This window comes from Scomber japonicus, chromosome 9 (assembly GCF_027409825.1).
Source record: "Scomber japonicus isolate fScoJap1 chromosome 9, fScoJap1.pri, whole genome shotgun sequence".
Lineage (NCBI taxonomy): Eukaryota > Metazoa > Chordata > Actinopteri > Scombriformes > Scombridae > Scomber > Scomber japonicus.
Window position 1 is genome coordinate 20,196,080 of NC_070586.1, and position 16,271 is coordinate 20,212,350.

Here is a 16,271-nt window from a genome sequence, read left to right on the forward strand (position 1 = left end):
TTCAACCAAAAGAATGTAATAAAAAATGTGTTACATCTACCAACTAGCTTAAAACCAACCATGTGGTAAGACATATTGACCTGAATGTGAAACATATGAATTCTAGGTCATGTCAGGTCTGTATTGACTCTGTGCAAAGCTTTTGTTTTCTATTAGATAAACAAAAAACAGGGGTCTAATAGGGCTTGGTGATATGGACAAAGTCAAATATAATAATAATAATAATAATATATGTTTTGGACAAAATACCTGGATGTTGATATTACAACAATATTCAACATTGTAGAGATTATTATAGACTATTTGTGCTTTTAATGATATATGTGATACATAATCATCAGTGATGTGGATATAATGATATATATTGATATAATGTTGATATATTGTCCAGCCCTAGCAGCTAATATGAGACTTTTATGGTGAGAACTACTATGCAGTGGATTTGTAGCCTGAGGCTTTTTGTCTAGACATATTGATCTGTAGCTAGGGATAAAGAAACATGAACATTACACCAAATGTGTAACATAATACCTAACTGCTAACATGGACTACATGGTGCGTTGCTTGAGAAAATGTATTAGTGGGGAAACTGATGGATTTATTGTTGAAATTCAACAATGGAAATTTGATTTAAAATTTTCACAAGTTTATTTTACTGAGTAATGTTGTTTTTGTAGTGAAACTCTGCAGTTTTAACTTTTTCCTTGGTCTGGTCAGTGTCACAGCTTCTTTTGGGATCTCATGTGATGTCATTTTCAGCTGAAAAGCCTATCAAGGCCTCTGTGGAGATAGTAGTGGGAGGTAGTAGATAAGGAATTGGGAGGATCACACACACACACACACACACACACACTAAATATACAAACCTACAGCACTAACCACAGTATGTGCTCTGTAGGTGACCCCTGTCTCTTATGGTCTTGCCTAATGTGAGGCCTGATAAAGACAGACAGACTCAGCTTCTAGATCTATTTAAAGGCCATTTCTAGATAAATTCACATATGGGCCTTGAAAGAGCAGATAAAAGTGCTGTTTTTGTATTTAATCACTCCAGCAAAGAAATGTTACACCAGCTGGTGAAATCAGGGGTTATAGTCTGCATTCACTCATCATCTTTCTTTCTCTCTTCGACTATGCACCCATAACAACATCTTACTCACACTGAGTCCTTCTCTCTCTCCCTAACCCCAAACCACCACCACCACCACCACAACAAACACACGTACACACACACAAACACATAAACTCACTCACTGTAGACACCCAAACGCTGAACCACACGTGGCAATAATTCTGCCAGTCACTCTGTTCTTACTCGGTGCCCTGGCATCCTCTCCTGGTCACGTTGGTCTGTCTGCTTCAGTTTAAGGTAAAACTAAAAACCCCTGAAACCAAACCGGCCCACTCTTTTCCCTTTTTCCTAATAAGGCACAGAAAGTGAAATAAATAGAGAAGGGCTCTCTGAGCGTGTGTCCCACCTTCAGGGAATGACGACTGCATACATTTCAGAGGGCCTTGTTTCAATAATCATTATCACTTTTGTTTAAAAAAGGCTGACCTCATTCCAGGGGAAGAAAAAAGAGGGCATAAAAGGCAAGAAAGAGTAAGTAAAAGGAAGGTAGCATAATAATTAGAACAGAACAAAGTAGAATGGAAAGGAGAAAAAGAGGTGAGAATAGAAAAAGAAAAAAAACAAGTCAAAGGCAAAATGTTTTTTTAGTTAGACTGAAAAAACAAAGTTACAGCCATGTTTAAACTTAATGGCTCTGGAGTGCATTTGTGCATCTACATAAACTGCCAAAGTGCAACAGTTCCTGATTTATAGAGTAAGAGAAGGAAGTTTCCCTATGTCAAAATCATGTGTTTCATAGTTGAATCTGTTTCTACATCCATTGGAAAGAAATACACGTTTGATCTAGTCAAAGTGTGGGTCACTGACATATATTCACATACATGGAATACAAAGACAGTGTTATCAACATTTTGCCAAGTCACTGTGTGAGTTTCTTTCTAACCGTATGTTTCCCATCACTGCTAGTATGTGCTATCAAACCAAGTCAAAGGGAAGGAAGGGAAAAACTATTCTGAAGTCAGAATGAAAAAAATTGTGAATTAAAAGGATATAAGAAACACTTTCAAACACTAGACTGATTTATTGACTTACAGTGTTCTGACATTTCCTTCTGTCCTTGACACATACTAGCCCTGCCAAGAAATGTCTCAACAAGATAAATTGGATGCAACTGTATGTGTAAAAAGCAGACTGGATTTGAGGAATATGAGAATATGACAAAAGTATTTGGGCATATCCATATTGGGTGAAGCTCATCTAAAAATTGGTACACTGTTTGTCTGAATGAGTTATGCATTCATTTGCAGGTGATGATGCAAATAAATGCATGCTGATGCTGTGGAGTGTATAACCTGGTCTTTGTATTCTGTGTTATTGCACTATGCCAGTTACATTTCCTGTCATGCCTGAAATCACCCTACACAATTGATCACTGTGTGTATGTGTATATTTTTCTGGGTATCTGTGCATGTTAACTGGCCTTTTTCCATCTATTACTTTTAACGATTCTGTCATCTGAATGGCAGCACACTTCATTAAAGACCTGGTTTATGCTAAAATACAATGATGTGTGCACGGATGTGTAGTTTTGTAAACAAGATAGACAAACATATATATTTTTCAAGTTACACCCACGTTGTTAGTTTTTGTGTTTGAGTAAATATACAAAGACTGTCTGACACATTCACTTCATGAGGGGTCAAACACATGAAGGCGCCATGTGACAGAATCACTTCCACTTGTAAAATTCCTCCAGACGTGTAGCGTGAATGTGTGTGTGCCTTTTTTGTAGTTAAACCACTCCTGCTACGTGACCACCCCTATTTAATACCACACATACAGACACACACATACAGGGAACAATCTCTTATTGATTCAGTATGGCTGGGTACTTGCTAGTGTAGTTGATGGCATGTCAAGGCACAGCCCTGGAAACATCGGTCAATGAGCTCACTGGAGTAAGAATAGACCAGAGAGATTAAACACAAATGCACAACTAAGAACACAGAACAGCCGCGGGACCAGGGGTGATTTGAGAGGAGATGAAGAAGAGATGGCATTCTCCTTATTATGACAAATCAATTTAATACATGTACATACAGTATATATTGTAGACTATAGGGGATGCTACAAAGCCACATAAATGTAACACATTAAAACAGAAGATGGAGCTGGAAAGAAGATATAACAACAAAAAACATGCAGTTTTGTTCTACTTCATTTGATTGTAACAATGCACATATTATTGTGTAGTGTTATATAATAATAACTAGCATTTGAGGAGATGTAGATAAAAATGCTGTCCAGAGGCTCAGTGAATAGTAGAAAACACAGGGCTTGTGCATAATAACAGGAAGACCTAAAAAAAAAAGAAGTAAATATACATATATATATATATATATATATATATATATATATATTAAATGATATATATATATATATAAATAGATATAACACCACACAAAATTTAAAAAAAACAAAAACATCCTAACATAGGTGCATAAAACAGTTAAACATTACACCAACAGTATTTTCTGTGGGTTATTGCACTGGATTGCATTATTTTGTAAAGTGCCCTGTTTTTCTGTCCATTCCAAAAAAGAAAAATGTTGGAGAGCGGAAACAACACAAGGAAAATGAAGCAGCCCATGAAACATGTTGCATGCTATTGTGTTACATAAAAGCTTTATATCTCCAAAATATATCAGAAAGTCACCCCAAATTAAATGATGGAGAGAACTAAGAAAACATGTTTAAAATGATTATACACATACAAACATTGTTGATCAATCTTCAAAGACTTCTTCACAGAAGCAGACTGAATATTATTTTAAATTATTTTGTATAGTCTATTATTTTTTAACAAAATATGGAAATATGTTTAAGCACTGCCACTGTTTCCACAGCATACACTCGGATGTGGTAATGTATCAAAGCAAGACCAAAATAGCTGTCACAAAGAATTGCCAGGGAAACAGAATCACGAACAGACCTATTTTTCTGTTATATGATTTAAAACCTCACCATGAAAATGAAACAGAGTAAAGGAAACACAGACACATAAAGCCTGACAGTTAATATGGAACACACATAGTTAGTTTCAAATGCAAACACAGGGAACAGAAACATGTTATATAGCAACTGCTCTTAAACTGAATCAAATTAGATATTGGTGGGTCTCCACACAGAGGCGAAGCACATACATGTATAGCCTGGTGAACGTCTCCATTTGGTGTCCAGGAGGTAATCATATAATATGTCATGTTTGTCACTGTCACATTGACACTGTTTTGCATCCACTTAACTCTCTGACCCTCACACATTTGAGTGATGGAGAAACATTCCTGTGGCTGATAGAGGGTGCAAGGTCCTGTTGTTGTCTTGGTGTACTGTGAGCACCCAACACAGAGGCTCAAACTCTAGTCACACATTTTTATGTTTCAGTTTAGTTACTGCTATTTAATGTTTACAGTATTCAACCAATGCAGCACAAATCACACAACTTTCTCTAAGGAAGATAGTTGTAAGTAACATAGGCTCTGGCTAGACCTGGAGATAAAGATTCAAAAGACCGTAATCCTAACCCTTACCAAATGACCCCAACACATTTCCATGTTGGGGTTTCCCCTTATACCTGTTGTGTATTATGGGCTACAACACAGGGAAATGACAGTGACATATTTAAAACACATACTTAGTTCAGTACAGACTTACTGTAAAGGCAGCCTACAAATTCCACCTTATTTTTTATATGCATTCTTTAGGCATTGTATGCCTTATTAAGTAGCAATGGTTGAGAGATGACAGGAAATGTATGGAGAGTGAGATGGGAAACGTGATGCAACAAAAGTGCAAATCTTGGATGTAGATGTGGATGTCCAGTAGGCTACTGGCCAATTTCTCCCCTTTATACTATGATTTTCAATCCATAACCACAATCAGGGTTCTAACAATAACGCCTAGTATTTGATTGGTAAAGCTTGTTGGGTACAGTACACACACTAGGAGGTTCACTTTAGAGCAGATTTAGCTAAGATGTATTCATCATTCTCCTACTCTCCTCTCCATTCTTCTTTGAACTTTGCTTGCCCTCTTAGTTGGATATGGGAAGTCCAACAAGCACATTCTCTCAAAAGATTAAAGCCAAAAGCCTCAGTTATGATGAAAGTTGTCGTGTGACTGCTCAAAATAGGATTGAGGCTGTTTCCCAGAACTGCTCCTGTGCCCGTTCAAGGGAATAATTAAGTTATTTTATGGTACGATGTCCTTTTGCTTCTGGTGTTAATATCATCTAAGACTCCCTCAACTGATGAGGAATGAACACAACAGCTATATCAGGGCACTGTTGGCACGATATAGCTAGTGGGGCACAAGTGTCAGACAGCAGGAAGCAAGGCATATGAGTAGCTGTGTCTGCAGACTGATGTGTTTCTAGCTACTGCAAGGCTGTCTGTTCAAATTTACAGAGGTGAAGGACATGAACGTCCCTGAGGAAGTTTCTAGAAGGGCTGTTCTGATAGGAATGCAGGGCTGCTGACATTCATATGTCTTAAGTTACTGCAAAGTTTACATAACCTTTGATTTACATATTTTTCACTGAAGTTGTGATGCAATGAACAACCATTTAAAATACATTAATATGTTCCATGTGTATAACTGTACTTTTAAAATATTTTAACTAAATAACAAACAAATCCACTAATCCTTAACTGTAAATTAATTAAAACCTGATCCAGTTTACTTTTACGTCCAGAAATATCATTGTAAGCCAGGCAGGTCAACCAAGAACCAAATGTATCAGTGTGAAGACAGATGAAATGATCCCAGTAAAATTAATATTACGATGAAGTGTCCAGCTGAGGTGACTTCTGAGTAAATTTAACAGTGTGTTTACAGTAATGTTCCACAGATGACCTTTAGGGGAGCACATTGCTCCAAAAGGGCATCAAGCGTATCAAAACCCAAGAGTATCAGATTGATATAAGCCTTTATGGACTAAAAACAGCTGCCTTCAAAAGTATTAAGAGAGACCCCACTTTTCAGCCCCAGCAACTCATGTTTCATTGTCTGACACGCAGACACAGAGACAGAAACCTCTCCATGTTGGTCTCTGAGGGCTCAGGTTTAGTCGTAATTAACCATAGCCACATTTTCTGTAAACTCCAATAAGATCTGAAAATTTACAATATAGTCTTAGCAGCTGTGAATGGCTCCATAAATAACAGGACATTTTTTAAAAGCTTTTGCTATTTACGCACATGGTGTTGGCTGACAGAAATTTATACCTATAATACAATTGAATGTACAGATATCCAAAACAGACATTTTTCAAATGAAAATGAATTTTTTGGGTTGTACAATTTTAAATAATGGCCTCTGTCTCCCACTACTTTTCAGGGCCTCCAGTGTTTCCAAACCTCCTCCTGTGGCACCAAAGGTAAAGTACCAGAGTCACTGAAATAACAGAATTGTTTTCTTTTTTACATTTGTGGGCATTCTGTTTATTTTTTGACACAATAATTATATTTTAGTTGCCATAGACTTCCATGCTATAAGTGCTTTGATTATTTTTCTTGAGTGACTACATCCTTCTGAAACGATGCCATGCATACATTTTTGTTGCATGAGAACTATTTTCATATTTTTATAGTAAATGTCAGTTAATCATACTGACGCCTCTCTATACCCAGAACACATTTAAATTAATGAAACTGATTGATCAAACTTTGATATATGGACAAACTATTGCTTGCATTTGGAACCTATAGGACAAAACCGATTTTGAACCCATAAATTATACAAGTGAGAGGCATCAGTATAGTGTGTGCTGTGCTGTGATGTGTTTTTTGTGTATATTTGCATGTTCTTCCCTCACACTGGTAGGTTGACAGATCAGACATCATAAAACCAGTGGCCATCACCCATCCTCCTCCTCCACCCTACCCCCAACCTCACTCCTCCAGCCCTTCCACTGTCCCTCACAACAGGGCCCCCAGACCTTATGGGGGCTGCGGATCAGAGAGTGAATACCCTCCTTCACAGTCCCCTTTTGCTGCCTTCATTCCATCCCCATCCTCTGCCTTCACCCCTGCCTCCTCCTACACCAGTCCTCCTCCACCTCCACCTCCTGTCTCTTACCCATCCTCTTCCTCCTCCTCCTCCTCCCCCCCTGTCCTCGTTCCGCCTCAGCCAACAGTGTATAACACACCAATCAACCTCTACTCCTCTGAGAATGCGTGTGAGGTGGCCATGGGGCAGAGGCGGGGCCTATTGGACAATCAAGGTGGAGCCTTGCCAATGCAGTTTAATGGGTGAGTGGTGGTCTCGCTATCCAATCAAATAAATCAATTCTTTCACTGTCTCCGACATTCCTTTGTCTTGGTTCTGTTCAAGGGGTGAAATGGGAGCTTCTTGATGTGCCTGTTGGCTGTCTGTTGATAATCACAGATTCATACAAGAATGACAAAAAAGGGTGCAGTAGCCACACCATTTGTAAGATGGCATCAATCCATCTTAAAATTTTGGCAATGATTTTCAAAGTTCATCTATAGAAGAAAAACAAACAAACAACAACAACATAGGAATTCTTTACTGTACTGCGCACACAGTAATGAGATACATGATGGAGTTTGCAGGAAAAGGCCAATTAGGATGCCTCTGTTTGCTACTGTTGTTTATTGTAGTTTTAAAAACATGACTGTCTCAGCTTAGGAAACATGCCATTAAGAAAAGTCTGGAAAGACTGATATGTTCATTATGGCATCATTTGCTTATTGTAGGAACTCTGGAAGGGATATTCTGTCAAAGAGATATTTCATCTTGTGATGTAAAATAAACATATGCCGCAACTTGGTTTTGTGGAACACCAGCTTGAAGTTGCCCTATCGCACGGGCCCTATCAGATCAGTCAAACGTGGCATGCTTATTCTTGGAGCAGACACCAACTGACCTGCTCACAGGTGCCTGATTGGTACCTGATTGGTAGCGTCTAGGGGTAGGGGTACTAGAAGCACAAAACAAGAGTCAATAGCAACAGCAAAATAAGCTATTTGGCATTGGCAGAGAAGATTTGCCAAATTTTTCATGGGCGCAACCCACATGCTCAGCTCTGCTCCTCATCCCACAAATGCATGTTCCTTACAAATGTGGCACCATTTAAAAGGGAAATAAACAGGGTTTCCAACAGTTAATTTAGATGCATTGCCAAGAAGCAGTGTTAGAACAAAGAAATAATCTAACAAACACAAATTTTTAAACATTATTTTGCCCTGCTAGAATAATGTATTTAATGTATAAATAACATAAACATATGGTTTAGAAATGGACATAGAATTAGAAATCACTATATATATGTCACAAGGAGAAAGTAAAATAGTTAAGCTTTAAGTGCTTTCTTGTCTCTTTCCTCTCATGTTCCATGAATTATTGATATTATTCTGTAAAAACACATCTTTGTTCCACTACTGTTAGTGAAAGTGGACCTCTCCACTGTATTATAAGTGGAAGTTCAACAGGAGTCATTAGTATTAACATGTCAATAATATTTGAAGAGAACCGTTATAGAGTCGAAACTCATCCTTACCTACTATGTTTGCCTTCTCTGTCTGTTTCTTCCTCCTTTTTCTGTCAATACACACAGTATGTGTTAATTCATTATGTTTCATTTTTCCGCTGTCATGCCTCACACCCAAGCTATCCACTCCTATCTTTCTCAACATAATACCTGCCATCATCTACCATCTACCCCTCCTCTCTTTTTTTGTCTTAACCCCAACTCTTCTCAGTTCAGAGGCATAGTGAGTATAACTATGCTATGATGCTATGACTAAACTGAGTATATATAGTCTGTGTTGGTAACTGAAGCTGTGTGGCATTCTCTTTGCTCTAGTAGCAAATGAGTCAGTCGGTATGGATTTCAATCCTAAATCCATGTAGCTTTACACATACTCTCTCTCTCCTCACAGACTAACACACGTTCACCAAACATTTTTTCATTCACTCATTCAGCCAAATGTACTGAATGTGCTCCTTTTCTTACTCACAATCTATACATTTATTTCAAGTTCATGTTCTCTGTGCTCTTTTCTCTGAGCAATACACTGACAAAAGGACCACTAGTTTCTCTTTCTTTGAGACTCAGCAGACATCAGTGATCTGCACAATATAATCTTTCACCATACAATCATGCACACACTCATAAGCACACTAGCTGCAATTCAGTTGGGTACATAGCTTTCTCCAAGCATCACATATTACATTTAGTAGCATACAAGACTTTATTGAAGCAGGATGTATTGTTACATACTTGTCTGTATTTGTATAGTTTTTACTTCTTTACTTTCTTCCTCCACACGGACATTTCCTTGTGAATGTTAGTCTGAGTTTATAGACAGTTACTTTAGGAGTGGTACCTTTTTATTGACTTTGCGATAGATTGTGCTGGCAAAGTCATGTTATACTAGTCAGCAGACTGAGGACCAGATTAGACAATAAGATGACAGCCTGTTAGCTTGACATGATCTATTACTTTTGGCTCATTCATTTTGAGTATATGTGCATTATCAAGTGAATATATATGTATTTTAAATTGTATAGTTGTCAACAGTAGAGATCAACATACAGGTTCACTGTAACTGATAATCAATATACAGTTGCAGGTATATGTTGTGTAGTCTATAATGAATTATGGACTGCACACTGTAATAATATAACGATTCCTTTTGAGAAAGTACTTTTCATTAAATATTTGAAAATTACTCAAATTAACAATTTATCCTCACACAGAAATAGCAGCATTGTTTTCCTTCTAGTATCTGTTTGTTTTTTTCTTTTTTTTTCTTTTATGGACATTATAAGGCAGCATGTGTGCCCAACCTTGCATGCTGTTTTCGTGCTGTAAATGACCTGTGTGGTGTGCTTCGTTTCAGAGGGAATTTTTGCTTTACAGTTTTGAATAGTACTACTGTAAAATGGCAAAAATTTGGACATGTGTATGTCAGTTTTCTCTGTTTTTCCCTGCTCCTTTCAAACTGTGTTTCTCTACCTTGCAGACTTCAGCAGCTCAAGTCACAAAGTTAGTCTCTGAAGCATGTCAGGTTCTGACTGCATCCCATCTTTTTGAACCTTCCACCTCTCTTTCTGCCTATGTGTGCCAACTGTATTGTGACATCCGCATGCATTTGCTTATTAGTTTACTGTAGAGCATTATTCTTGATGACATTTTATAATTTAATTTTCCTAAGTTCATGCGTATATTATGCAAAACTCCATGCATGCATTCAGCTAATTAAACTGAAAAAAAAAGATCAAACTGTTTGTATGTGATACAATATGCCAATGCTGCAATATATTTCTACCTCAACTGTAAATCACAAATTTGGATACTGACAGAATGTCACACACACACACACACACACAAACACACACACACACACACACACACACACACACACACACACATACACACACACACACACACACACACACACACACACACACACACACACACACACACACACACACACACACACACTCAAAGACACAGGCTATACTGTCAGACACTTCCAGTATAACTGTAAGCTCACATTGAGCTGTCAACATTCCCACACCAACACAGCTGCTGTTATGACAAGAATGTGTTGAGAGACACCCATAAATCAGTCTATTCAGTGTGCTAGGTGAGTGTGGTGGGTGTATGTATTTATAGGTGATTTATTGACAGCAGTGCCAAAGAAGTCTTCAGTGCCCCTATGTATGGATGTGTGTGTATGTGTCCTGGGAGTTGATTTATTGACAGCCAATTAGTAAGGGGCCTGTCAGCACCCTGTTGCCAAGGAAGACTGAAGGATACACACACACATGCGTGCATGCAGACATACATACACAGACACACCCACTCACAGACATACATACACATACACACCCACACACCCATTCACATAAACACGTTTGGTAATTATAATTTAAATTTTTCTGCAAACTCACCAACAATGTTTTTCAATACCAGTTGAATAAATATAAATACTCTCCCAACTGTCTTAATAATGACAGTTGAATACTAGACAGTTATGCAGCACCACCATGTGGCTGAATATAGAACTGACTTAGTTTACATGTTCACCTTTCCTCATCTTGATGCTAACAGATGTCTCCATGGATATTTGTCTCTGTGTTATGCACTGCATGCATGCACTGGCAGTTGTGGTTCATAAAGTCATGTTTTTCTATTTTCTTCACTTGTTAACATTCACTCTGATTCATTCTTAATTGTTTAATTCATTCTCAATACTCTATTTCTTGATTGACCTCTTCTACTTTACCTTCCCCCTAGTGGACCTCATAGTATCTTGAAGTAAGTCTTTTCACGTAATTCTGTTTTGTGTATTTGACTGTTATGTATGCGTTTGTTGTATTTTTCTCTGCCTTTATTTAGTATATTTCTGTTTATTTCATTTTCCTGTTTTTCTCTGTCACTGCTTTTCAAGAAAACCCCAACCACCAAGGTATCAGGCTTGTTCAAACTAGACAGTAAACATATTTAACAAAGTGTGGTATGATTTTTCTTGTCTGATAGGAACATATTGTAGTTGTGTGTTGTGATGTCTGCCTCATCCCACCTCATGCAACCTGTAATATAAACAACAACAGTTAAACTGACTTATTGTTTGTTAACAAATGTATTTAATCTATTTAAAACACCATTGAAAGTAACCTCCTAAAAAATCTAAAACATGTCTTTCCCTCATGTCATGCTGATATAATTACAATAGAAGGTCGAAGATTATAAAACGTTTTATAGGTTCCTGCAGAATTTAACTTATTTTTCAACCTGGACCCTATTCCCATCTTTTTGTGTCTAAGTGACTAATGGGGACAATCATTTTTTTAAATTGGTCCAGTATTGAGAGCATTGCAACTTGCAGCCGCAAATCAGGCGATAATGTAATCTGACAGGGTTAACGCCCATCAATGTACATCCAATAAAAGTGCTTATTTTGCCACTGACAGGCTAACAAATTGTTATTATATGTGTCTGACACATAGTAGAAAAGACCATACAGAGAAATCAAACATAATTCTACCGAGACTTGCTCAAAGAGAAGTCTTGTTTTAAACTCTTGCGAGAGTTGAGTTGTTGTTGAAATCAGTTAAATGTTCAGCCAGTGAGACATAAAAATAAAAAAAATGAAAAAATGTGGTTCAGATTGAAAAATACTAAAGGTTCCCTTCAAGCAGCTTATAATACCTTTATGGTTATATAACATGACAGAGAAATGTAAAATGAATAGAAAATTTGCTAATATCATCTATTCTGTTCTATTCTGCCCTTCCTCAGAACTCCCAGGAAACATGTTGTGGACACAGACATTCATTTTTACCATGTGCCCACCCATGCTGATGCCAGCAGGAAACGCATAATGGAGGACACAGAGGACTGGCGCCCCCGCACCGGGACCACTCAGTCCAGATCCTTCAAGATTCTGGCCCAGATCACTGGTACCGAGAATGGTATGTCACAGGTTGTTGTTACTGCACTGTTAGTTGTTCAATACATATGGCATACACACATACCTGAACTGTCATGCTGATATGGAACCATTTCCGTCTAAATCAAAAGTTCAAATTCTAAAAATTATAGCTAATGGTGTTCTCAAAAACACTCATTAATATTTCTGTTCTGCCCCATGTGCAGTAGCTCAAGAGGAGGAATCTGACACAGCCAAGAAGACAAAGTAAGTGCTTGACAATGGTTGTGATAAACCTTAATATCCTATCATCAATCACTTGTTGTCTGGAAAATTGCATTTTGTGGAATTGAAATACATATTCCAGCAAATGCATGTATTTTTCTAATTGATTTTCATACTGTTAGTTCTTTTAACCATTTTGATTGGGTGCCTCTAACATATAAATGCTGCACTTATGCAGCAACAGAAATCTCATTTTAAATCTCTCTGGCACGGATATGATCTTTATTGCTGTGTCAGGGAAGAGTTGTATTGATGCTGCGTGGGTTCTTCCTGTCTAGACAGTAGAGTAAAGGTCACATTTAAGTCATAATGTCAAAGCCAGGCCTCTGTACTGGACAGTATGTCCATTCTTAGCAGCTCTAAAAGTTAAGAAAGCACTTCTGATTAATTTGCTCTCAGATTGAATGTTAATTTTAAACACTGTTATGTCAACAAAAGAAAGTGTTTCCGCCTCTGCTTACCAGTCAATGTCTGGATATTGTGCATTTGGTTGTTGCAGTGCTGCATGTTGTATAACCTGTGATTGTGTTGGTGACACATCATGGCTGGACTGTGGTCTTGTTTTCAGTGTGATGTGATCCATTGGCTGTCCATCTCTCTTGCTGGCTTGTGGCGATACATGTGATCACCATGTGTTTGTGATCACTTGTGTTAACTTGCAGACAGTCCCACTGACTGTGGCTGTTGATGTGTGACTTCATGAGTGAAATCATCATTCCAGGCCATATTGACCATGATTCATGGGTAGTATTTTGACATAAATAAATACAGACTCTTTTGACACAGGAAATGATTAGAGTGCAGATTACCGTATAGTCCTTCAGCCCCATTTGAGCCATCGTCACTGCATCTAAATATTTCTTGTGTGTCATCAGCTTTTCGTGTGTGGTAATAGCTCTTACTGTATCATCCAATTTTCCGTGTGGCATGGCATATAGTGTGTCTCACCACAGTTTGCAGGGCAACAACTTCTCCTAAATCCTTCTTTTCCTCTCCCTTTTGGTCTGTTTTTCTTTTCTTCTTCCCTCTTCTTACTCGTGTGTCCTGGATGGCAGAATGAACAAGACCACTCGGTTGGTGATTGGCCCTAAGTACAACGAGCTGCGAGATTGGCATCATGGAGTGTCTGCTCGCACCCTCAATGTCCAGTAGACTGTGTGTATGTGTGTGTGCCTGTTTGTGTGATTGTCTATCTAACTGTGTATGTGCACACACTATATCAATTGGACTGTTGTAGGTGGTCATTTATGATTTGGACTGTAGAAGTGTTAAAAGCTTGAAGACTGATGGGAAAAGGGAACGTAAAGAAAAAACTACTGACATGAGAGCTTGCAAAAGAACTGTTGGAGTTTGTGTGTGTGTGTGTGTGTGTGTGTGTGTGTGTGTGTGTGTGTGTGTGTGCTTGTCCTTAATTATTATTTTATATGTGCACTGCATACGCCTCATTCAGACCTTTAATTAAGTGTTGGATACGTGCTGAGCTCACTCCACTGAAGTGGAAAAATGAATTCCCCTGCATCCTTTTATCAGTGTCCACTTTGACTTCATCGTACATTAATTTTGAGTTTGATTACAGTGCATTCTACTCTCTGTGAACACTTGAAATCTGTCACTGATTTCATAAACATGGAAGTATTTTCATATTAATTAACATCAAAACATGAAATATGATTATTATGTTGATAAACTCTACAGTAAATACATTTTCCTTGTGTGGCTGTGTGACATCATTTTCCGATGTAACAAAGATGAGAAACAAGAAATCTTAAGGGATCTAATCTAGTTGTCACATATGCCAATGTCAATCCACATCAATGCCTTTCTCAGTACTCACAACAATACATGTAGTCTTGACTGCAGTACATTTTACTGATTATACTGATGTGTAGTATGTAGTACATATGTGCTGTATGTCAGTGCTGGCTGTGATAAAAACAATGAAAAAAACCTGTTCCCACAGTAATGAGAAAAGACAAACAGCCTGAAGCAGCCTGTTGAGAGATTTGCAGACAAAACGTTATGAATCATTCAGTTCACATTCATTTTGAAACATGGTGATGATACACAGAATTCCTGATTTATGGCTAGACACACCATGCACCATGCATTCTGGAAGTCTACGTACATCTACTGAGAAAGCAACACATAAAAAAGATTGTTATTCCCGCTATTTACATATACACTTCTTTAATAGGCTGGTGTTTCACCCTTGTTGCCTTCTGTACCACTAAAATGTACATGTGATATGAAGTTGGTGTGTGTATGTGTGTGCGTGTGTGTGTGTGTGTTGGAAGAAGGGCTCTAATTTAGTGATTATTTAAGTGGCAAATCCAACATCAGTCTACCTGACAGTACACTGCACATCTAAATACAGGAACTTGACTGTATGTTATCGATTTAAAAGCTTTAATGGCTTGTTTACATCTGTTGTATCTATTAACTTTGGCACTAATTTGGCCTGTATGTTACAAACAATGGCTGGTGTTTAAATCATAAGAAGAGATTACAACCTGTCAAGCACTTATGCGTATGCAAACCACATGCTATGCTGCTGGGATGTAAAAATCCAGGGTGGTGCTTTGAGACATTTTGTATGGTACAAGGATTTTGCAAGTTAGGATGGTTCTTTTCAGTGAGCAGGTTGTTGAGGTTTGATGGTGTGCAAAGTAACTGTATAAACGCTATATATGGTTTTTAATGCAAAAATGTTAAGGCCCTTGCAATGTAAAATATTTCTCTAGTGCCTAAATTTACAATATGTCATCCCTATGTTTACTTACTGCTGATTATGCTAACTTTGATATATAGATTGAAATAGTGTTACCTTTTGAAAACAGATGGAAATCTAGTGGCTGAAATCTCTCTCCTCTGTGTTTTGAGTTTGAAAAACTATTATTCTCTATTGTAGCTAATAAAGTGATTGCATTTTTTTCTTGTCTCCTTTTCTGCTTCTGGTATCCCTCCTTTCTTTACTCACTATCCTTTCTTCCTACCTCCCCTACTTCTTTGGTTCCTGCACTCTCTCCTCCACAAGATGCCTCACTGAATCTGAGACAGACAGTGGGGAGGTCAGGTATAAATCATGAACTAACTGAACTTTTGACATCACCTTTTCACCTTGTATTGTCCCTCAACACAGTAATCACAAAACAGTCATATAAAGGCCTTTCATCAAGTTACATGACCTAACTGACCACTTGTGTCACTTGTCTTGTGAAAAAAACACTCTACAATAATAATCTACAGACTGAAAATGTAATCCCTATAGTTTAATTTGATGTACCTGGATATCACTAGCTTTATCACTTATTTCACATAGGTGCCTGTTTTTCAGACTTTCACTTTCACGCTAATTACACTAAAATACTCTTTCCATTCTATCTGCACAATTTCTATTTAAAGTGTTCTTTTAAAACATACCAACCCAATAGTATTATACTCTGCTATCT

General features: G+C 37.8%; 1 protein-coding gene across 1 annotated transcript in view; it reads left to right on the top strand.

Moving 5' to 3' along the window:
• Nucleotides 1-16,271, top strand: part of pdlim5a (PDZ and LIM domain 5a) — a 62,283-nt gene that overhangs the window by 29,958 nt on the left and 16,054 nt on the right. Inside the window, exons 4-7 of the mRNA XM_053324936.1 lie at nt 6,470-6,509; nt 6,956-7,383; nt 12,408-12,594; nt 12,776-12,804. Coding sequence (XP_053180911.1) covers nt 6,470-6,509; nt 6,956-7,383; nt 12,408-12,594; nt 12,776-12,804 — 684 coding nt within the window. The remainder of the gene's footprint in view (nt 1-6,469; nt 6,510-6,955; nt 7,384-12,407; nt 12,595-12,775; nt 12,805-16,271) is intronic.